The following is a 24,237-nucleotide window of genomic DNA, read 5'->3' on the forward strand; positions in this document are numbered from 1 at the left end:
CCCCTGTCCCAAAACTGATGCCAGTGTCCCATGAAAAGGAACCCCTCATTCCCACGCCACTCTTTCAGCCACGTGTTAACTTCCCTTATTCTTGCCTCCCTATGCCAATTTGCACGTGGCTTGGGCAATAATCCGGAGATTATGACCCTTGAGGACCTGTTTTTTAATTTGAATCCAAGCTCTTTATAATCTTTAAACAGGTCCTCTTTCCTAGACTTGCCTCTGTTGTTGGTACCGACATGGACCACAACAACTGGATCCTCCCCCTCCCTCTCCAGTATCGTTTCAAGCCGGTCAGAGATGTCCCGCACCCTAGCACCGGGCAGGCAACATACCATGTGGGACTCTTTATCCTGCTCACAAAGGATACTATCTATCCCCCTGATAATAGAATCCCCTACAACTTGCCTATTTACTCCCTCCCCTTGAATGGCTTGCTGAACCATAGTGCCTTGGTCAGCTGACTCATCCTTCCTGCAACCCTGTTCGCCATCCACACAGGGAGCAAGTGCCTCATACCTGTTGGACAGAGTCAAGGGCTGAGGCCCCTGAGTTCCTGACTGCTGGTTCCCTTTACCTGCCTGACTTGCAGTCACACCCTGCTGTCCCTGGCCACTGGCAGGATTTAAACTACTTACTCTGACAGGTGTGACTGAAACACAGTGTCCAGGTAAGTCTCCCCCTCCCGGATGTGCCTCAGTGTTTGAAGCTCAGACTCCAGCTAATCAACTCTGAGCCGGAGCTCTTCGAGCAGCCAACACTTACTGCAGATGTGGTCGCTGCAGCTCGCAATGGGATCTGCCAGCTCCCACATCAAGCAGCTCAAGCACATCACCTGACCAGCCATCACTAATTCATTAATTAGTTTAATTTAAGTTTATGGTGGGGGCAGCTTCAGCCAATCAGACACTAATCTATACTGCACTTTTAACTGAAAAACAGCACAATTAGATTAACCACTTACCTTTCCTGGTTACCTCACTGCACCAAACTACCAAATTCTCACTGTCTGTATCTCTCTCACTCAGGCTGTGTCTCCTTGACCTGCGCAATGCTAGTAATATAATATAATAATGCTAATAATAATAATATAATATGGCACTTACCTCACACCAATGGATCTTATTATTAGGTTAGAGGAGGAGGGCGGGTGGGAGACACTACACGTGTAGTGTCTCGGGTTTCCTCTCCACCAGAATTTATTGGTTTTTGGGGGGGGGGGGGGGGCCTTCCCAGAAGTCGAACTTCCGGTTCCCGCCTTATATTAAAAGAAATAAAACAGAAAAGAAGAACAGAAACGGGACTAGTTAAGTGTTTTTAAAGGCGAAACTTACCTCCCAGAAATCACTTGCGCACTGCTCCCGCCGAAATCCCAAGGCCTGTTCCTGTGAAGGTAAGTGTTTTTAAAGGAGAAACTTACCTCCCAGAAATCACTTGCGCACCGCTCCCGCCGATATTTAACATATTCAAACGAGACAAAGTCAAGTCAGGTGCTGTGTGCTTTCAGATCTGTGATTCAAAAGGTGGAAGACCATGAGCAACTTTGTGGGGATTTAGATTAAGAGGCAGAATTTAAAGTTGCTGAGAAAATGAACATCAGCATTGGTGCCATAATGGATGGAGGGTCACACTGGCAGGACAGTAGTTGGGAGCTGTGGGGGAGTTTTCTTCCCCCTCAGAAGATGTTGAGGGACAGGCAGGTGTGACTTGGAGTGCAAAACAGCATAAAATGCAAAGGATTTACTGTCGGTGAGGAAATTGATGTAAATACTCGAGAGGAGGGCAGAGAAATTGGAAACCATGTAGTATGGGGGTTGAAGATGCTGAGGTCAAGTAGCCACAAATGGGGCTGGTTTAGCACACTGGACTAAATAGCTGGCTTGTAATGCAGAATAATGCCAGCAGCGCGTGTTCAATTCCCGTACCGGCCTCCCCGAACAGGCGCCGGAATGTGGCGACTGGGGGCTTTTCACAGTAACTTCATTGAAGCCTACTTGTGACTAAGCAATTATTATTATTATTACATAGTATGAAAACAGGAGGTCTCAGCAAGGCAGTAGGGAACAGTAGAAGGAATGAAAGATGGTGAGAGCCTCAAATGAGCAAAAGGTGCATGAAGAAGAGCAGAAGAGGCCCAGATAAAATTTGATTGTAACTCGTTGATTGCAAGCAAAACTTCCATCAGTTGCCAGATATTTGTAGATTCAGTGACGCAAGGTTGTTTGGTGCTTGATGGTGGAAGATTTTTCACGGTAACTTCATTGAAGCCTACTTGTGACAATAAGCGATTATTATTATTATTTGTTGAGTAGACAGTCAAACCAGTGGAAAAGGTCTAAGGCCAGCTGAACAGTCTGAAGATGTTGGTAGGCCCCAGTGTAGTGAGGCTGGCTGTGATTTGAAGGGTATGGAGAAAGTGGCGTCTTGGGGCAACTTGGTGAGCTCCAGAATCTTCAGCTTTGGAATATATTCAGCCAGCTTACCTGCTTCCTTCATTGATTTCCTTCCTTGACGGGGTACTATTGATCTTGGTGCTGTTTGAGCACGTGTTGGCGAAGTAGCCGGAAGCGGAGGTGTGAGCAAGTCAGTATCAGGGCAGGTGCCAATGTGGGGCAATGCCTAATAAGCAGCTTGAGATGTGACCATGCAATGTTCTAGAGCAGAATCTGTAAAGGAAGAAAGTGGGAGTAGTAATCATGGGAGGCACCACAGCCAAGCCAATCCTGTCCTTGTCCGATGACCGCAAATGCACTTTCTAGCAAGTCACTGGATAATGATCAGGAGTGGGAGCCCTGGCTGATTATTTTTTTCTCTCCTCCCTAGCCCTGGGGCACTAAGGCCAATTGGAGCACCCGTACACCTGCTGCAGCTGAGATCAGCTAACTCAGGATAGACCAGGGATCGAACCTGGGACCTTGGTTGTATGACTCAGTTCCACACTGGGCACTAGTTTACCAACTGAGCCAACGGTGGAACCATATCTTGAACTTTGGTACGCAACTATTTGTATGTCGAGGTTGACTGAATAAGGAAGAATGTAACATTCCTTTGTTAAAGCTCTTGTTTAAGTGTAGATTAAATGTTTTAGTGATAATGATGGCAGAAGATCTTTGAGGCAGTCACTCTTTCTGTTTGGCAAGGTGGACCCCCTAAAATAGGTTTTGGGAAATTTACTTTGTATATAAGTCCTTATTGCCTGATATTTGGGTTACTGGGATGTGTACATAGCTCACTTAAAATGATTTCTCCACATTTCCAGGAGAATACAAAATTAGCTGAATCATCAGAATCCAAGAGCAGCTGTGAAGTAGATGAGAAGGAAGAGAAGGTGGATAGCCAGGAGCAACCTGAGCAGCTTATGGAACAGACGAACTTCGTGTTTGGGGAAAATCTTCAAGACAGAGTGAAGGTTCATGTTATTACAATATTGAAAAGTCACCATGTGCTGTTCACCACTCTTACAAATCCCCCTGTAGTGTGTGCTTGCATTGAACAGTTCTTTGGGTTAATGTAATTTCATTAATCCCATGCATAATTTCCTGTATCATTTGTTGTTTGAAGCTTTTAAAAAAAGAATTTAATGTTGATTTGTGAAGAGAGTGGCAGTATATACCCTTGGGTGATGTAAACATGAGCAATATGTACCTAATGCTACTGTAAGAATCTATTTAGTGTGAGGAAAATTAGCATCAGTCATGTTTATCAAGAATGAACCTATGAATGGTAATAAGAAATTGGAAGACAGGGAACGACACAAAACATGACCGTATGAAATGCATTTTACTCATCAAATGGCAGCAAGGATTTTAATCTCACAAAGGAAGTTGAAACTGAGAATTAGAATAACTTGGAGAGATGAAGCACAGTGAAGTACTAACAAGGTTCTAATCGTTCCAAATTCAATGGTATGTTTTGTGCATATTAATTCTGCTGCAGTGATGTTAATAACGCAGTGGGCTGTCTACCAGCACTAGGGTTACACTTGAAACAGGTTAATGCAAATAAACTGGTGTGCAAGAAGACCAAGTTGTACAAACCATATTGTCCTTAATGGCACATGATAAAAGTACTCAGAAATTGAAAATGGCTTTAGACAGATCCTTGGAAATTAAAAGAGAAAAGTTGTAAGTTCCTGATTTCTTAATTATTTTCAGTCATTGGTAGAAACAAGGGATATGTTGGAGTCAAGAATTGACTGGATAGTGGTGATCAAATGATGGTTTAATTTCTTTACTTTTATTAACAGAGATTTTGTTTTGGTATAAATCATGGTGTAACAGAGGTGAGATGTATTTAAAAGTGGCAGTATATACCCTTGGGTGACGTAAACATGAGCAATATGTACCTAATGCTACAGTCAGAATCTATTGAAAGTTTGGTGTGAGGAAAATTAGCATCAGTCATGTTTATCAAGAGTGAACCGATGAAGGGTAATAAGAAATTGGAAAACAGGGAACGACACGAGCGAGATTGAGTCTAACTGTGATGATGAGCGCATAGCAGCCTAACTATGACAAAATGAAAGTTTGTGAAGAGTACTATTGGCCTTGCAGTATTAAATAGCTACCAGAACATGTGAAACTTTCACAAAAGTAAGGTACTGGAGGAAGTTTGGAATAAAAATCGAAAGTTCCCAAAAAGTTCAGCAGGTCAGGTAGCATCCATGGCGAGATCAGCAGGGTTACCATTTCAGATGACTGACTTTTCATTCGAACTGATATCTTCGAAGTGTAATAGGTTTTGAGCAGGTGAAATGGGTGCTGGGTGGTAAAAGAACAAAAGAGTAATGGGGTGGAAGATGGGAGGCATTAAATGTCAAAAGAGTTGTTGTGCAGAGCCAAAGGGAGGTTATGGTCCGAAATTGTTGAAGTCCATGTGGACTCTAGAAGGCTGCAAAGTGCCTAAATGAAAGATGAGCTGCTGTTGTTCGAGCTCATGATGAGCTTTATTGGAACATTGCAGTGGGTCAAGGACAGAAAGGTCAGCGTGCGAGAAAGATGGAAAATTAAAATTGCAAGCTTGTTCAAAATGTAGGTCTTTTTATTAGAATAGAGAAATTTAAGGGGAAGATTATCAAAATAATAGCTTTTGAGAGGACATGCGATGAAAGAATGTTTCTTGTGGTTGGCTAATTAGTAACAAAGGAATAGAGGGAGTATTATCTTTTGAAGAATGTGGGGACAGCTGAGAAGAAATCTTTCCATAGTCACTAAAGCGTGGACTTTGCCACAGGCAATACCTGAATCAAAAATAATAGCTTTTGAAAGGTAATGCAATAAATAATTGAAATGAAATACTTAGAATTATGTAGAAACTGGAACGAAATAGAGTAAGCTCAAGTTGGAGAACATGAACTGTCGATTGGCTTCCTTAACTGTAATCTTAATGATTCTGGGTTTTTGTTTAAAGCAACTCTGTTAGTACCTGTATAAAAATAAACTGGAAGTTAATAGAACTGAACAAAACAGAGCAAAAAAGAGAACAACAGATTGAAAATAATTATCTTAAATACTAACTCTTCTCTGAGATGAGATGATGAATTAAGTGGTCAGCTAACATGCTGGAAAGAGGTGGCAGCAAGCAGATGGTATATACAAAGATCAGCTCAGCGAGGTAATGTGAAGGTATTATAAGAATAAAGGAGCATGAAAATAGTATATTCGAACGTTAGCTATTTTCCCCATATTTTTGGAAGACGATGCATTTTGGGCATGTGACCATCTGGTTAAAGGCAAAGCAAGTTGATGTTTTGTATGTTGACTTTGCATTCTTGACAAAGCACCTGCAGTCGGAATCTTGGGCTGTCTTTTGAATTTTTGTGTTTGAGTTAATGCATAATTGTAGCTTTTTTCTATTTACATTCCACATTTTCTTTTTGTGTGTGTACCATTTCATGCACTTTTTACCAACTCTCCTACACTAGTGTGAATTTTTTTTTAAATTCTAGAAGTTTGCAGTTAAGCAAACAAAGTTTGCAGTGGGCAAACAAAGAACTGTGCCTTATACAACACAGGATTTATACAGCAGGATTTAAGATTCAGCAGAGTCACAGTCACGAAGGAGTTTTTCACTTCATTTAATAGTCTGTTGAAATAATAATATGGAACAAATGGAGGCTACACATGTCCGAATATCCATCCTTAATGCAAAGGTGGGCCATGACAAATTGTGTGATGGGAATCCTTGCTCCTAATTTCACTACACTACATGTGACTTCTGGTGATGGGGATAGTCGCATCAGGTGGCACTCCTCCAGAACACAGCAAAATAGGCACCCATGGCTGAGTTTAGCCTGAAAATTCGGACTCATTCAGCTCCTCAACTAAAAAGGCAAAGAATAAGAGTAGTATGCCAGCAAACATTAGCTAGAGAGGTTGCAGGGAAGCCAAAACGGTGGGAAAGGGCAAGTGCAGCGAGCGAGTCGGCGGACCCATGAAACCACGAAATGAGGGGTCCCAGGACGACAGCCCCCAAAAACAGCAGAAGAGGGGAATTTGGGGGGGTGGTGGTGGTGGTGGTGGGTGGGGTGGGTGGGGGGGGGGGGGGGGGGGGGGGGGGGGGTGGGGGGTGCCGAAAAAGAACAACATGTAAACTGTTGCCGTCTCATCTATTTTTATGTAGTGAAAAAATGCAAACTTTAATAAATATATTTGAAGTAAGTACAACTACATGCACAGGAAAAGCTTCAGGGATTTGCCTTGTAAGTACACTGCAGATGAAACATTGGGCATGACAGCACCTAATAACAGGCTGCACTACTCATGAACGGCAATATTGTAGTGGTAGCAACAATGGCACAATGGGGGGGGGGATATGGGGAGCACTGCTCTCTTTTGATGTTTTAGAGTTGGAGATAGTGGTGCAAGAGGTGAAGCAAAGAACTGACATATTATGGCTGAAGCCTGCTACCACGCACCACCACTCTCAGCAAAAGCATAAGTGTCAGTTGCATGGAGGGAGCTGGCTAACCACCAGGACACAACCAATTTGTGAGTGCAGGTAAACAAAGTAGTGGGTTATACCAAATCCAAGTATTAAAAGCCTGTAGATTGTAGATGAAAGGTAAGTGAGGGAAACTGCATGCAGTTCAGTTGTCAAATCATTTGAAGGATATAATTTCTCTGCAAATTTATGGAGAGGCAAACTATGCTGGTGATTCTTAATATCTAAAATGTTAAATTAGGAAAAACCATTTAAGGAAATTAGGCCTGTTTTCTTTAAAGAGATTGAGTGACTCACTGACATTTTCCAGATAATGAAGAGAATTTAGCAAATTGCCTGTGTCAAGGAGTTCATTGCAACAAAAGTTCAAATACTAGGGGACATGAAATTTAAAAGTATGAAGGAAATTATATTGATTCAAAGGGTAATAGAATTGAATGTTTGGCCATTTGGCCCAACAACTCTATGCTGGAGTTAATGTTACACCTTTCTCCCATCCATCCCCTTGAGATGTCGTATGGGCATTTCACTGATGGAGTCAATATTGAGATGCATGGTGATAAGGTGGACTTGATTTCAAAGAAAATAAGGATTTGTTAGGATTTTCTGTTCCTAAAAATTCTTCTGTTCCTCTAAAAGATACTTCATGGAATGCCAACAGAGCCCTGAAAAGCATTTGCGGTCAAATTTGTATACTTAACCAATTACGTCAGCACATCCATGCCTCCCATGCCATCCCTTCCATACCATTCCAACTTTTCCATGTCGCCTCTCACTCCACTCATACCGTCCCCATTTTATCCTTCCCCATTCCATACCCCTGGCATTCTATATCCCCCATGCTGCACACCCTATCCCTTCTATGCAGTACTCCTATCCCTTCATGATACATCTCCACATACCATTCTCTCTCTCTCTCTCTCTCTCTCTCTCTCTTTCCCTCTCTCTTTCCCCCCCCCCCCCCCCCCCCCCCCTCAAACCCCACATCGCCAACCAGTATGTTGTTGGGACCCCCCTTTTAACCGTACACTGTTTTTCTCTCATTAACCACCACCCTTACCACCATCACACCATCCCTCCAGCTTGGGTAACTTTGTCATTGGCCCCCATTATGTTCTTTTTCTTAACCTTCCCCTCTCAACATGCTGCTGCCACCAACCACTAGCAGAAGTACATGCCTAACGAGCTTCGGTCTTCCATTCCTCTCACGTGCCTCGTGTACGCCTGGCTCCACCCAGCACAGCAATTCATAGATCAATCAGAAGATTACGGACATACACAACTGTGTGTTACCATTATAGATAATAGCACAGTTAGTTTTCAGTTTTGCTTCATTTGAAGTTAGCAACTTCTGAAGCCCTCATAACACAAATATTTGGAAAGCGAACATACCAAACTAGGAGCAAGATTAAGCCTATCAAACCCTCAAGCCTCCTCTGCATTTAATAAAATCATGGCTGATCCATTTCTTTTTGGAATTCCAAATTCTCATCTGCCTATGAAAACCTTGGATTCTTGTTCGGAAAGAGAATCAATCTACCCCCGCCTTTAAAATATTCAGTGACCCCGCCTGCACCACTTTCTGAGGCAGAGTTCCAAAGTTGCACAACCCTCCGAGAAAAGATATCTCCTCGTCCACTAAGCATGTTTTACTATCTGCTCTTGCATATATCACTCAACAGAAACTGAGTATCAAGAGATGGATAAAGGTAACTGATGTTGGAACCTTGTATCTGAGATGTCCCATGTTCTAGCTTGTGCATACCTGTGATATATTTGATGTGTTGCAGATGATGGAGGGCAGTGACTTTACATGTGCTCTGAAGCAAACGTCTGTGGATGGAGAAACATTACCAGCTACCAACTACTTTCTCCAGTACATCAAACAAAATACGACAAAGTAAGTGGTTAAATCCATTTGTATTTATGGAATTCGTGTAGCCTACGACTTACAAAGCATTCGGAACCAGTAAAGTGCTTGATGTTTTGATAAATGCAGGACCGTAAGGGATAACCGCTAAGATACTAATTTCTAAACAGAAGTGACTGTCTGGGATGTTTGGGATGTTGCTTGTTTGTTTGTCTTTGTCCGTGCAGTTTAAACATGCCTCAAGTGATGCCTTGTAGTGCACCCTTGCTTATCACTCTGCTGTAAAATTTAAAAATTTTGAATCCAAAATTACATTCTGCAACTATGTTGCTGTAGACTCAACTTTCACTGTCATTTTGGTCCAAATTTTAATTGTAAACAGTATGGTGTAATAGATAATAACTCAATCCAATTCTGTTTCAACACTACAGCAACCTCCAGGCCCCTAACAGTTTAACTTGATCTTCATTCCCTTTATTTGAAAAGCGAAAATTATTTTCTTTCAGTTCATCAAATATGCAGTTTCTTCTCCATGTTTCTCTTAAGACTAGCATTTTCTACCACCCCTCATCTCTGGCTCCACGCTCGATCTTTCTTAAATCTATTAACATTCTTGTTCTCACTATTCCCTACCCTTGGGAAAGCTTTCCTTAAGTAGTTTAGTTTGGTCTATTGCACTCTTCACCTACCCTTCCCAAAATCCAAATGCCACCCTTGGCTTTATTATAGGGGTTAAACTACATTCAAAGAATGGGGAAAAAATACATACCCAAAGTAAGTGATGTATCATGTTTTGCTCTTTTCCCATTTCTTGCTCAACAACATTATTATCCATGCACAAATGAATGATCCACTGTCTGTAGCTGTACCAAAGCTGCTTCTAGCATGGAGGTGTATAAGGGCCCTGGCAATTACCGTTATTCTGATTTCATCTTCTTCCACCATCCCATAGAGAGGCACTGGGCCTCTTGCCGGAGATTCCTGGTGATACCATGAGTAGGGCACCACCTAAGAGGGCCAAGGACTTAGATGCTTTCACTTTTTTTATTCTGACCCTGCAATAATTAATGTCTAATTAAATGACTCTCAATGATTTGAAAGATATGTACAAATTAAAATTGAGCTCATCCTTCCACAGAAATGTATAATTTCTCAGCCACCTCACAACAATATCTGCCTCTTGGATACTTTGTTTTTCACTATTGCACTACCCAGAAAATTATTCCAAGTACTCATTTCCCGTACCAGCCTCCCCGAACAGGCGCCAGAATGTGACGACTAGGGGCTTTTCACAGTAACTTCATTTGAAGCCTACTTGTGACAATAAGCAATTTTCATTTTCATTCATTTTCATTTGTATGAAGGAAAGCTTTCTGACATCAGTCCTTTCTCGCATTTTCCTAATTTCTATTTATGTCCCTTTTTCATGTAATTCTGATTTATTGTAAAATTGTGCTGTAAAGTTATTCTATCTCAGTTTCTACTTCTCCTTGGTATGTTATGTGCCTCTAAAGGGCTAATCCTTGAAGACTGAAGCAAGTACATTTTTCTAGTCTTTTCTCATGGCAAAGTCCTCAGGTCCCGGAGATCAGCCCTTTGGGCTTTGTTTGCAGCACTTCCAGGGTTGAGATGTTTCCTTTCTATCACAATCAGAACCTGATGTGGCCGTAGCAAAGCATTGTGCACGATACAGACTTGATTTGATATTAAAGTTCAGCACTGCCATCCCTTCCAGATCCCTTCCAGCCCCGCTCAGAACTAGCTCAACACCATTCATTCAATGTGCCTGCGATTCTTTCAATGTGTAATGCTTTGTACTTGCCCATACTGAATTACATCTGCCATATTTCTGCCCAGTTGCTCAGGTGTTATTTATTTTTCTCTCCCAACTTTAGTCTGTTGGACTCGGGAGAAAATGCAGATAGTAATGCGAGAAGTGCCAAGTTTGTTTTTGGGGAGAACATGAGTGAAAGGGTATTGGTGAGTGCAGCGCATTAACTACTTCATTCATGATCTTATGCGCTCTCCACATTGTCGTTGTACAGATGGTTGCAAGTTGTGCATGTGCCAAGTGGAAGAAGAGCCCTAACACACACAACTGGTTTATTCTTGAGTCGTGCTGTTGAATAATTTGAAGTTTTTTTTATTTACTAGCATAACATGGCTCAGACATTAATTTGATAGCTGAAAAGTCTGCAATAATTGGTATATTTGAATATAACTTGTAATGTAGTAACAAGGAAGTGATCATCGCTGTTCCTAGAATTGCTAATTGTATTTGCAGAGTTTGCCGCGGCCAGGTGATGCGAATATTGAAAGCAACAAGGACCAGATATTTGGAGAAAATTCAAGCGTTGCATCAGGATCTGTGCCTGAACCAATACAGGAAACTATACCAGAGAAAGGTACTGACTGGTTAGCTAAGGGATTTTAAAAATAGCTACCTTGACCTTTAATAAAAACAGAAAATGCTGGAAATACTCAGCAGAGCAGGTAGCATCTGTGGGGAGAGAAACACAGTTAATGATTCAGATCGATGACCTTTCCTCAGAACAAAGGGCACCAACCTGAAATGCGAACTCTATTTTTCTCTTTGCACGGGCTGCCTGACCAACTGAGCGTTTCTGTTTTCATTGTCAGCTTCTCAGCATCTGCAGTATTTTGGTTTGTTACCCTAGCCATTAACCCGGTACTGTATATTGGATCTGCTTGCATGTATCATTCTGATTTGCTGTTGTGGGATGATGCTAACAACCATCGGTGCTGCATTTACCTGAGTCACAATGGTTGTTGGGCTTGGAGAAAAAAAAAATAATGTAAAATTGTATGAGACTTGATGAAACCCCAAATACTTGCAAGTATTAATTTACTTCTGTTTCATTCCAGTAAACAATGTGACAGAATCACTGGAGGAGTCTGCAGCTGCTTACACCAAAGCAACAGCTAAGAAATGCCTACTGGAAAAAGTAGAAGTTATCACTGGGGAAGAAGCAGAGAGTAATGTCTTACAGGTATGTGACTGAAACTCCAAAAATGCCTAAGTGTGAGTATTTAATTTGACTAATTCTTGGGAATTGCTGTCGTTCTACTGAATTAAAAGGGTAAATTTTTATTTTTTTATTTTTACCCTCTTTGTAGCTGCCCCAGCTAGAAATCTACTCCCAAGGTTTCTACTGAGAAGCGTGTCAAAGCAGCCGTGATGATTGGCTCTTCATATGAACTGGTTCAGTTAGCTCATTAAATCTATTTTATAATTTTTTTGGCCACAGTGACTCATATTTTTAATCCTAATTATGCTCCCCTGCCCTTTTCCATTTCCCTTGAAATCATGCACCTGTTTCTTTTTTTAAATACAAATGAAAGTTTATGGTTCACTGTAGGTTCCACATAGGTGTAACGTTAATCTCAAGTACCTGTTTCTTATAAACCATCCTATGGTAACATACCTAAATTCTTTGTACTACCTGTCATCTGTAAGAGTTCATTCTCTTGCTGGCACACTAACAAGATATTTTGTTCAAGTATTGCCGTGCAGTCCTTCATAAAGTTTTCTCTGTAAAAGGGTTTCTTGAAGTTTTCACTGGGTTTTAAACTTCTGTATATGTCAGCGATGTATTTCAAATTAATTTACTGTATTGTATAAAGTTAATCAGTCAGGTGCTGTCACCATGCAGGTTAATCCATTTTTGTAATGGGCAATGGTTGATGACCGAGACCAGATTCATACACCTTGTAGGTCTTGGTGTTGTATGTTTTCCATGAGTACACTTCTTATTTCAGACTGTCATTCCAAAATACTTTGCTCACTTTGTACAATACAGGGTTTGGATTTAATGTTGCATGTGTATCCTGAGGCTAGAGAACACCAGCCATCTGCGTGTTGTGGGATGCAAGACGTTTGATGCTCATGCACCTTCATTTTCTCCAGAGACAACCTGTTGTCTGAAGACGCTGATATCAATGCCAGTGAGGTCTTGACACAGGCATCGAGAAGATTGCAAATAAGCAGTCCACAACTATGGCTTGTCTCATAGAAGAGCAGACCAATGCTTGTGAATTATATTGGGTCCAGCCACATTTCTTATGGCACATAAACTTTGAGCAATGTGGATACATGTTATTCAAGCAATAAATCTATGGAAAAATTATGAAAAATAGAACAGTTTTATTAACCTGCCATAGTGAAACCCAAAGTTAGCAGACATTCTTAAGCTGGATGCTACCCAAGTATATGGAGGTACTTTAGAACGAATTATCCGTTGCTTACCAGGCGACTACCTCCTGACATATTGAGATGTGGATGATGGCAAGTAAGGTAGACAGATGTTTGATGTAGTCCCCATGTTCCTTAGTCACATCTTCAAACTTGTGAGCAGGCAACTTGCCAAGAATGCCCATGGAAAAAAGTGGTGCACTGTTGATGGCTAAACATATGTGCCCTCCCAGAAGAGATTAGTGGGAACACTCCCAACTAGGAAAAGATCCTTTCAACAATCAATTCTCAGTGTTATTAGAACCTATGGCGGCTGGCATCATCCTGCAGAGTATGCAAACAGGTTTTTAGAAAATCAGACAATGGAAAAGGGAAAATATATTAAAACTAAACATTGGTTGGCCCATCCAAAATTATTTATGGTATATGAAGGATTCGCTGTCTAAGGATGCAGGAATACATTTTTATTAGGTGGTACTTGTAAGTACGAACCGTCAAAAGAGGTTAGGCGAGGAGAAGAAGAGCGTATGGAACTTTAAAATAATCAAATGTACAAGATAGCAATATGTTTTTACATTTTAAAAGTAGACACATTTACAATTACTCACAACGGGTGGAACTATACCGAGATTGTAGCAGTGTTTTACCTTACCGAGTGGTAATGTGACAGGTATGCTGCAAAATTAATATCAAAAGTCCGTTATGAGCACCATCTCCTGACAGCAGAGGTAAACATAACTGGTAAGCCTATTAGCCCAGAATGATCATTTTGATATTGGAATCGCCGTAAGAAATGTATACATAGCATTTAAGGGCAGCACGGAACACAAGTGAATAGCGCTGTGGCTTCACAGCGCCAGGGTCCCAGGTTCGATTCCCCGCTGGGTCACTGTCTGTGCGGAACCTGCACGTTCGCCCCGTGTCTGCGCGGGTTTCCTCTGGGTCCTCCAGTTTCCTCCCACAGTCCAAAGACGTGCAGTATAGGTGGATTGGCCATGATAAATTGTCCTTAGTGACCAAACAAGGTCAGATGGGGTTATTGGGTTACGGGGATAGGATGGAAGTGAGGGCTTAAGTGGGTCGGTGCAGACTCGATAGGCTGAATGGCCTCCTTCTGCACTGTATGTTCTATTTGTAAGTGTAGTAAGAAGCCTATATAAGAATTTTAGTCTGCTATAGAGGCTTGAAAGAGTGAGGAGCAGTGTTGGGTAACCACATTGGTATAACATTCCTTTGAATATCATTTACATTCCATAAACAAAGCTGCCTCCATACTTGCCCATTGGACGTAAAAGCTTTTTAATGTGTGTTTCTTGTTCTGTCAAATCCATCTGTCGACTGTTGCCTTCCTCAGATGCGATAAATAACTTAAAATGAAGCCATGAACAGTGGGTCCTGGAAAATTAACATGGATGATGTCTAGGGCCATCTTCTTAAAAGGACACTGTGTATCTTAGCCCCACCCCACCTTTTTGGATGACCACAGCCATTTGTATGTAAAAGTGGAACTACATTCAAAAAAGAGCGATTTTACCAAAATCATTAATGTAATTTTTCTCTCTGCCATTCGTATTTACTCTGTTTTGGTGGCATTAGCTAAATCCAGGAGCTTGCTATATGATCACCAACTTATACTGCTTCTGCATTGGTAAAAGATATTGGTCACCAATCAGAATACCTCCGATATGATTCTGATATCACCTAGGTTCTATGAGCCAAGCAATGATCAGGATCCTGTCAGGAGCCTCCAGACTCAGAACACTGCAGAAGGGCCAGTGGGAAGAGAGCAATTAGGAGGATACTTCAACTAAGACAGCGTTTAAGGTGGACATAAAGTATTATCAACATATTTTTAATGACTTACAGTTTGGTGAAGGTGTGCTTTTGATTTCTTGATCATTTCCAGTTATTTTATGAGATGCAGATTTTGGCTTGACTTTTTATTTTATTTTTTCATGTGATGTAGGCACTACTGGCAAGGCCAGCCAGCATTTATTGTCTATCCCTAACTGCTCTTGATGCACCAGAGTAACTTGCTAACAATATTCCCTTGAAGGTCCATGTGTCTAGCCTTGCAGCAATCTGGAACTGTGCAGTCTGCTCACAACTTCCTGAAAGCTCGGTGCCTTTTAAAATGTAAGCAGCTCATGATCAAGAGCCTAATTCTTGTAGACTACAAAGCGAGTATTTCTTGGTAGCCCATTTCAGAGGACAGTTAAGAATCAACCATGTTGCTGGATCAAGAATCAAATGCAGGGCAGATTGGGTAAGCACAACAGGTTCCCTTCCCTAAAAGATAGTAGTGAATTGCATAGGTTTTTCCTACAGTGCGATAGTTTTAGACCTGATTTATTTAATTAACTGAATTTAAATTGTCCCGCTACCCTGACGGGATTTGAATTCAGTCCGCAGATCACTAGTTCAGTAACATGCTCGCTGTGCTACTGTACTTGTATGAACATTTCCCTGATAATTTTGGAGGGCAATATTTCTTGGCTTCAGAATATTCTTGATTAATTTCAGATTCAATGCAAGCTATTTGTGTTTGACAAGACATCACAATCCTGGGTAGAAAGGGGAAGAGGCCTCTTGAGACTCAACGATATGGCATCTGCTGATGATGGAGCCTTGCAGTCAAGGCTAGGTATGTGTCCATCTTCTGTACTATTTGTTAATGCTACTGATGATACTTAGTGACGCTTGTTGTGAATAAGAATTATTTGTTATTTGTAAATGGAAATTTATATTCTATAGAAGTAGAAATTTAATTTTCTAAGCATTGCGGTACCTCATAGAAAATTATGGTATAAATCACTTGGTTTTTAAAGTGCCATAAGCATGTACATCCTAATCGATTTGCACTGCTCATGCAGAACACATTATTCACACACGCAAGCTAAATCCCATGTTTGATGCCCATCCTGTCCTGAGTTAGCAGATCGCAGTTGGAACAATCGTACAATTGACCTCAGTAACTCAAGCGTGCTTGTTAGGTGAATTGTACATTCTGAATTCTCCCTCCGTGTACCCAAACAGGCGCCGGAATGTGGTGACTAGGGAATTTTCACAGTAACTTCATTGCAGTGTTAATGTAAGCCTACTTGTGACAATAATGAAGATTATAATTTGGACTTGTGAAATAACTAATTTGTGTGAAGCCTTATTTTGCGGAAGAGTTAGGTACAGGAGGGGGATAGATTTGTATCCTTTACGTAGTCATGGACTTGGTGAAGGATTTTGATCACTCCGTGCACCACAACATTTAAGTATCCTTCAGACATAATTGGACTAAAATCTTGCTTGATTTGTGCTGCTTCTTCCACACATTAAAAATAGCGTTGTGTTGTAAATGTTTGTCAGTTCATTCTTACCCAGCTTAAAAGAGTTGCATTCTGAACTCATTCATTGCACCCTGGGTATTGAATTGGGACAAGGAGCCTAGATTATATATAGGCCTTGTGGTCTTTCATTCTTTCTCAGTATGTTCTGTTTTCAAACCAACTGGTTCATTTTTAAGGAAACAGAGCAAGGAGGAATTGGAACCAGCATAAGAGTTGCTCTATAAAGCTAGTTCAATCATACGTCCTGTACTGTTCATGACAACAATGGCCTGAACTTAGAAATTTGAACATATTAGGCCAATTTCAGCCAAACATACTTGACAGCCTACACTACACTAAGGCACTCTGGCACCAATCATTGTTGCGCATCACCTTAGCCAGCACAGAAACACCAGGGGGGGGGGTGACGATTCTCCAATATGGAGCCCAAGTGTTCGCGCCATTGTGAACGCCGTCGCGTTTCACGACGGCGCGAACCGGTCCCTGGTACAACTGATTCTGCCCCCCACAGGGGGCCAGCACGGCACTGGAGTGGTTCACGCCGTTCCAGCCTCCTTCGCGGCGCAAATGGGTGCCGCGCCAACCCACGCATGCGCAGTTGGGCCGCGCCAACCTGCGCATGCGTGGGGGACATCTTTAGCACGCCGGCCCCGACTCAACATGGCATCGGTGTTCAGGGGCCGGCCGCGCCAGAAAGTAGGCCCGAGGGGGGGGGGGGGGGGGGGGGGGGGTGCCGATCAGTGAAGGAGCCCCCTCCACCTCACAGGCCGCCCCCCAGACCGTTCGCGCAGAGTTCCCGCCGGCAGCGACCAGGGGTGAACAGCGCCGGCGGGACTCTGTCGTATCGGCGCAGCCGCTCGGCCCATCCGGGCTGGAGAATCGGTGGCCCCGGCGCCACGCCGGCACAAATGGCGCCGAATCGCCGCACCTCGGAGAATCGCGCGCCGGCGTCGTGGTGCGGTTGCGGCGATTCTCCGGCCCGGTGCGAGGCTCGGAGAATCACCCCCAAGGTTCCTCTAAGAAGGTACTTTGGTGATGTAAGGCTCCCTTGAAAGAGACTGAACATAGAAATTGGCTTGACAGCCAGAAATCACAGCCTGATATGGGGATCAGTGTTGAATGCCTTGCATACTCTGAACCAAGTACAAATCTTTTTAACATATGATCTCCCGAAACTATGTTCAGGTGAAGCAGATGGTCTGGGGTCCATGATGCTGTCCCCATGGTCCAGCAATATTTTGCGGAGTACCCAATTGATTTGGTGCATGACTAAACAGGATACAAAAGCTTTTGCTCTTACAGTATTGTTCTATTAGTTATTGAATCTTACATGAGCTTGATAAGAGCTTCAGCTACATTGTACCATGATGTTTGAGGCCCAGCTCAAAACATTGTGATTGCTAGTGCAGATCATGCTCTTTTTGTTTTGTGCTACTATTAAAGTAATAGATGATCAGTGATGTATCTTGTACTCCTATTGTAATTACTCTCAGCTGCAGGTGATACAGGTAAGATCCGCGGAAGACTACACGCAACCCCAGAGTTGCTTTCGTCAATTATCCTATTTTCTGCTTCAGAATTTAGTGATCAATATACAGCACAAATTCACCAGGATGAAACCGGAGCTTAGTGATTAAATTACAAGGATAGGTCATATAAGCCTGACTTGTATTCCCTTAAATTTAGGATATTATGGGGTAAAGTAATCAAGGTATTTAAAATGATTAAGGGAATCAATAGGTTTGTTACAGAGAAATGATTTCCTCTGGCAGGGGAATCAAGAACAATTGGGCCTAATCTTAAAATTAGAGCCAGGTTCACTTAGGGATGACACCAGGATGTACTTTTTCACACAGCAGGTAGTGGAAATCTAGAACTTGCTGCCAGCTCCGCCTCCCCTCACCCCACTGGGTGTTGTTAAATCATCTTGAGCAAGTGCACATATGGATTTGAGGTACATATCAGCCATGATCTAATTGAGTAGCAGAACACTTTGGAGGAGCTGAATAGCATACTCCTGTTTCTAGACTTATAGACTTTATCCTTCCCTTTCAGCTAGTAACTTGCAAAATAATACTTCTGCAATAGCTCCATTTAATGATTATTTAGCTGTAGGGGAAAATATTTTCTGTATGTCCAGAGTATTTGTCTGTGTTGGGTAACTTCTGGTATCCTGTCCAGAATTGCAAGAGAGATGTTTAGACCCCTCCACATCCAAATGCAGTAATATTTAAGTTTGTGAATAACTTGCATTTTTTAGAGCAATAAAGTGGTTGCCAAAAAAAGAGAAAGTAATGTGTGAGGCCAACACCAACAGTGAATAGTTGAAATAAAAACTAGGAGGGTAAAAATCAAAATCAATGTTAAGAGATAGTGGCTGTTGTTCCTCAAAGACTTAAACAACTTTACTGGGTAGACAACCAATAACACTGAGAAAGGAAAATCAGCATGGTTTGTTTTGGGAAGCCATAGTCTGTTACCAATTGTGGACAAACTCCTCACATGCATTGGGGGCGAAATCCTGGAATTTATAGTTCAAAGAAAAATTAGTAAACTTTTAGAAATGCACAGTTAATCGAACACAGCTAGCATCAATTTGTTAAAGGCAAGTCAATTTTTTCACGAGTTAATTTGGATCGATGAAGGGGATATCATACAACTTACATATATCATAAGGCAACTTACAAGAAAGATTCAGATGTGTGGTGCAAGAAGAAATGCAGCAGTTTTTGACGGATAGAAAACAAAGTGTTAGTGTACATGAGCACTACTTGATAGGAGAAGCGTTGGATGTTGGATACCCAGGAGCCAATGCTTATGGTGCCCACAATAATGTTATTATATATCATGTTGGGAGAAAATTTACTGGCAGCATACAATATAAATTTCCTAAAAAAACATTATTCTCATTTTTTAACTCCATGGTATAATAACAGTGTAGTCATTGTTTATGGGTCGCCAACTTATTTCAAAAGATTCTATTACACTTCTACTTCTACATTGAAACAAAGCGATTTTCAGTGCGCAACAATACCAGTATAACTCTGGGAATTACCCAGAACACTAAAGTTGTCAGATATGAAACTCCTTCCAGGAGCATGTCTCTTCCACCTTTTGAGTTCCCATTGAGTGCAGTCCAACTCCATCCAAAGAGTGAGGACGATGATATCCGCACTAAATAATTAACCCATTCAACCGTCACTGTTTCAGATCATAGCTGTATGAAATACCTAGTTGTAATGTTGCTGGCTAATGCCAATCTGCAAAACACATGATCACAAGGTATCAGCACCAATGAATTATGAATGTTTACTATTGTCAGCTGTTTTAAATTACGTTTATTATCTACGTGACAAGTTATTCTACAATGAGTGTTCGATGCGGCATTGACTTTGTACCTTCAGTGCTATTCTTGCTTTGTTCCAGTGATGCGGACTCAGGGCAGCCTTCGATTAATTCTAAACACCAAACTCTGGGCCCAGATGCAAATTGATAAAGCCAGTGAGAAGAGTATTCGAATCACAGCTATGGACGCTGAGGACCAGGGCGTCAAAGTCTTCCTAATTTCGGTAAGTCTTTTAGTAACGCTTCATTAGATTGTAGAAATTCAAACTTCAGTCTTTTTTTGAGTCAGTTGGGCACTTGCACAACGATCCATTGTCATGCTTCAGAGTCTTCAAATTAAAGCAATGACAAGCAGAAGATGAAGAGGACAGAGTGGACAGGTGAAAGGAAATAGAGAGAAAAAGAGACAGGGGTGGAAGGAGACAGTGAGAGAGATGGTGGAAAGAGGCAGAGGGTGGAGAGCGACAGGAATGGAAAGGAAGAGAGAGAGAGACGGGCAGAAGTGGAAATGGACCGCAAGAGAGTCAAGAGTGGAAACGGACCATGAGAGAGAGAGACAGGCAGGAATGGAAAGAGACCAAGAGAGAGATGGGACTGGAACGGAACAGAGAGAGACACAAAGGACTGGAAAGGGACAGAGCAAGTAACAGGACTGGAATGAGACAAAGAATAAGGGGACTGGCTTGGAAAAGGACAGGGAGGGAGACAGGACTGTAAAGGGACGGAGAGACAGATGGGACTGGAAAGGGACAGCGAGAGAGAGAGACAGGATTGGAAAGGGACAGGGAGAGAGAGACAGGACTGGAAAGGGACTGAGAGAGAGGACTGGAAAGGGACTGAGAGAGAGGACTGGAAAGGGACTGAGAGAGAGGACTGGAAATGGACAGAGAGAGAGAGGACTGGAAAGGGACAGAGAAAGAGAGACAGGACTGGAAAGGGACAGAGAGGGAGAGAGGACTGGCAAGGGACTGAGAGAGAGGACTGGCAAGGGACTGAGAGAGAGGACTGGAAAGGGACTGAGAGAGAGGACTGGAAATGGACAGATAGAGAGAGAGAGGACTGGAAAGGGACAGAGAAAGAGAGACAGGACTGGAAAGGGACAGAGGGAGAGAGAGGACTGGAAAGGGACTGAGAGAGAGGACTGGAAAGGGACTGAGAGAGAGGACTGGAAAGGGACTGAGAGAGAGGACTTGAAATGGACAGAGAGAGACAGGACTGGAAAGGGACAGAGAAATAGAGACAGGACTGGAAAGGGACAGAGTGAGAGAGAGAGGACTGGAAAGGGACTGAGGGAGGGGACTGGAAAGGGGCAGAGAGAGGACTGGAAAGGAACAGAGAAAGAGACAGGACTGGAAAGGGACAGAGAGGGAGAGGGAGGACTGGAAAGGGACTGAGAGAGGACTGGAAATGGACAGAGAGAGACAGGACTGGAAAGGGACAGAGAAAGAGAGACAGGACTGGAAAGGGACAGAGAGGGAGAGGGAGGACTGGAAAGGGACTGAGAGGGGACTGGAAATAGACAGAGAGAGACAGGACTGGAAAGGAACAGAGAGTGAGAGAGAGAGAGGACTGGAAAGGGACTGAGGGAGGGGACTGGAAAGGGACAGAGAGAGGACTGGAAAGGAACAGAGAAAGCGACAGGACTGGAAAGGCAGAGAGAGACAGGACTGGAAAGGGACTGAGGGAGGGGACTGGAAAGGGACAGAGAGGACTGGAACGGAACAGAGAAAGAGACAGGACTGGAAAGGCAGAGAGAGACAGGACCGGAAAGGGACAGAGAAAGACAGGACTGAAAAGGGACAGAGAGAGAGAGCGAGACAGGACTGGAAAGGGACAGAGAAAGAGAAAGGACTGAAAAGGGACAGAGAGAGAGAGAGACGGGACTGGAAAGGAACAGAGAGAGACACACATGACTGGAAAGGGACAGAGCAAGAGACAGGACTGAAATGGGACAAAGAATAAGGAGACCAGCTTGGAAAAGGACAGCGAGACACGGGGAGGGAGACAGGACTGTGACGGGACGGAGAGACGGATGGGACTGGAAAGGGACAGTGAGAGAGAGAGACAGGATTGGAAAGGGACAGGGAGAGAGAGATAGGACTGGAAAGGGACAGAGAAAGAGAGACAGGACTGGAAAGGGAGAGAGAGGACTGGAAAGGGACTGAGAGAGAGGACTGGAAATGGACAGAGAGAGACAGGACTGGAAAGGGACAGAGAAAGAGACAGGACTGGAAAGGGACAGAGAGGGAGAGAGAGAGAGGACTGGAAAGGGACAGAGAGGGAGAGAGAGGACTGGAAAGGGACAGAGAGAGACAGGACTGGAAAGGGACAGAGAGGGAGAGAGAGGACTGGAAAGGGAGAGAGAGGACTGGAAAGGGACTGAGAGAGGGGCTGGAAAGGGACAGAGAGAGGACTGGAAAGGAACAGAGAAACAGACAGGACTGGAAAGGCAGAGAGAGACAGGTCTGGAAAGGGACAGAGAAAGACAGGACTGAAAAGGGACAGAGAGAGAGAGCGTGACAGGACTGAAAAGGGACAGAGAAAGAGACAGGACTGAAAAGGGACAGAGAGAGACGGGACTGGAAAGGCAGCGAGAGACAGTACTGGAAAGGGACAGAGAAAGAGACAGGACTGGAAAGGGACAGAGAGAGACGGGACTGGAAAGGCAGAGAGAGACAGGACTGGAAAGGGACAGAGAAAGATACAGGACTGGAAAGGGACAGAGAGAGAGAAAGAGACAGGACTGGAAAGGCTGAGAGAGACAGGACTGGAAAGGGACAGAGAAAGACAGGACTGAAAAGGGACAGAGAGAGAGACGGGACTGGAAAGGGACAGAGAAAGACAGGACTGAAAAGAGAGAGAGAGAGAGAGACGGGACTGGAAAGGCAGAGAGAGACAGGACTGGAAAGGGACAGAGAAAGACACGACTGTAAAGGGACAGAGAGAGAGAGACAGACGGGACTGGAAAGGAACAGAGAAAGAGACAGGACTGGAAAAGCAGAGAGAGACGGGACTGGAAAGGAACAGAGAAAGAGACAGGACTGGAAAGGGACAGAGAAAGACAGGACTGAAAAGGGACAGAGAAAGAGAGAGAGAGAGAGACAGGACTGGAAAGGGACAGAGAGAGGGACAGGACTGGAAAGGGACAGAGAGAGAGAGAGGACTGGAAAGGGACAGAGAAAGAGAGAGAGAGACATGACTGGAAAGGGACAGAGAGAGGGACAGGACTGGAAAGGGACAGAGAGAGAGTGAGGACTGGAAAGGGACAGAGAAAGAGACAGGACTGGAAAGGGACAGAGAGAGTGGATTGGAAAGGGACAGAGAGAGGGGAGGGACCGGAGTGGATAGGAACAGAAAGAAAGGAGCGAAAATTGGCAATGGGTCATAGAATTTGCAGTGCAGAAGGAAGCCATTCGGCCTATCGAGTCTGCACCAGCCCATGGAAAGATCACCCTGTCTAAGCCCACACCTGCACCCTATCCCCGTAACCCTATCTAACCTGTTTGGACACCAAGCGGTATTTAGCATGGCCAATCCACCTAACCAGCACATCTTTGGACTGTGGAAGGAAACCGGAGCACCCGAAGGAACCCCATGCAGACACGGAGAGAACATGCAGACTCTGCGCAGACAGTGACCCAAGCTGGGAATTGAACCTAGGACCCTGGAGCTGTGAAGCAACTGTGCTAACCACTGTGCTACCGTGTCGCCTGAGTGAGAGACAGATGGGAACAAAAATGAACAGTGGGGAGGGACAAGTTCAGAAAGGGACAGGATGGAATGACGAAGGATCAAATGGAAGAGAAAGGTGGAAAGAAATTCTGAAAATGTTGGAAACACTCAGCAAGTCAATTAACACCTGAAGAAAAGAGACAAGCTAAAACCTTTGATTAGGTAATTGAGTGGAACAGAATTTTAAAAAGGAACCAAACAGTGGGAAGGTAGAAGAAAATGATAACATGTGAGCACTCAAATGTGCACCAGCACGCACAGACATAAGTGCACACATATACAAGTGCACAAACTCTCAAGCATACCAAAATAAGTGATGCAAATATTCAGGCGCACATACATACATGCAAGTACAAGAGGATGTGCAGATAGCGCACATACAAACACGAGTGCATATAAAATAACAGGCATACAAACACATGCAAGAAGACTGACCCATGAACTGTTTTAGAGAACACAGTAGGTAGTTAAATGGCAATAGTGATATTAATGTGAGACAATGGGTTGCATAATAAGAGAAAATAAAGGCTATTAAAAGATATAGATAACATGAATAATTGGTACAATGAGGTGCAGAGGCAGGTTGAAATGAAAAGGAAAAAAAAGGCAAACTAAAAGAGTGGTCTCCCACCAGTCAAGGTATCTAGGAAGTAAAAATCAGATGGATACCCTGTCAGCCCATACCCTGTCAGCCCAGTGTTCTGACAGAATCCCCATCCCATCCGTCCTTAGTGCCACTCTTTTTAATTATTAGGAAGACCAGAGATATATTAGTGATAACACGTAATTTGGTT

At 43.1% G+C, this 24,237-nt stretch overlaps 1 protein-coding gene across 6 annotated transcripts in view; it reads left to right on the forward strand.

Moving 5' to 3' along the window:
* LOC140395129 (ran-binding protein 3-like) overlaps positions 1 to 24,237 on the forward strand; it is a 126,927-nt gene that overhangs the window by 97,620 nt on the left and 5,070 nt on the right. For 4 of the 6 annotated variants that reach the window (XM_072482587.1, XM_072482588.1, XM_072482589.1 and 1 more), the window contains 7 exons: positions 3,260 to 3,409; positions 8,733 to 8,842; positions 10,708 to 10,792; positions 11,097 to 11,217; positions 11,699 to 11,823; positions 15,549 to 15,669; positions 19,793 to 19,935. In XM_072482587.1, coding sequence (XP_072338688.1) covers positions 3,260 to 3,409; positions 8,733 to 8,842; positions 10,708 to 10,792; positions 11,097 to 11,217; positions 11,699 to 11,823; positions 15,549 to 15,669; positions 19,793 to 19,935 — 855 coding nt within the window. The remainder of the gene's footprint in view (positions 1 to 3,259; positions 3,410 to 8,732; positions 8,843 to 10,707; positions 10,793 to 11,096; positions 11,218 to 11,698; positions 11,824 to 15,548; positions 15,670 to 19,792; positions 19,936 to 24,237) is intronic. The other 2 variants (XM_072482591.1, XM_072482592.1) reach the window with 1 other exon arrangement.

Source organism: Scyliorhinus torazame, chromosome 18 (genome assembly GCF_047496885.1).
Source record: "Scyliorhinus torazame isolate Kashiwa2021f chromosome 18, sScyTor2.1, whole genome shotgun sequence".
In the NCBI taxonomy this organism is placed as follows: Eukaryota; Metazoa; Chordata; class Chondrichthyes; order Carcharhiniformes; family Scyliorhinidae; genus Scyliorhinus; species Scyliorhinus torazame.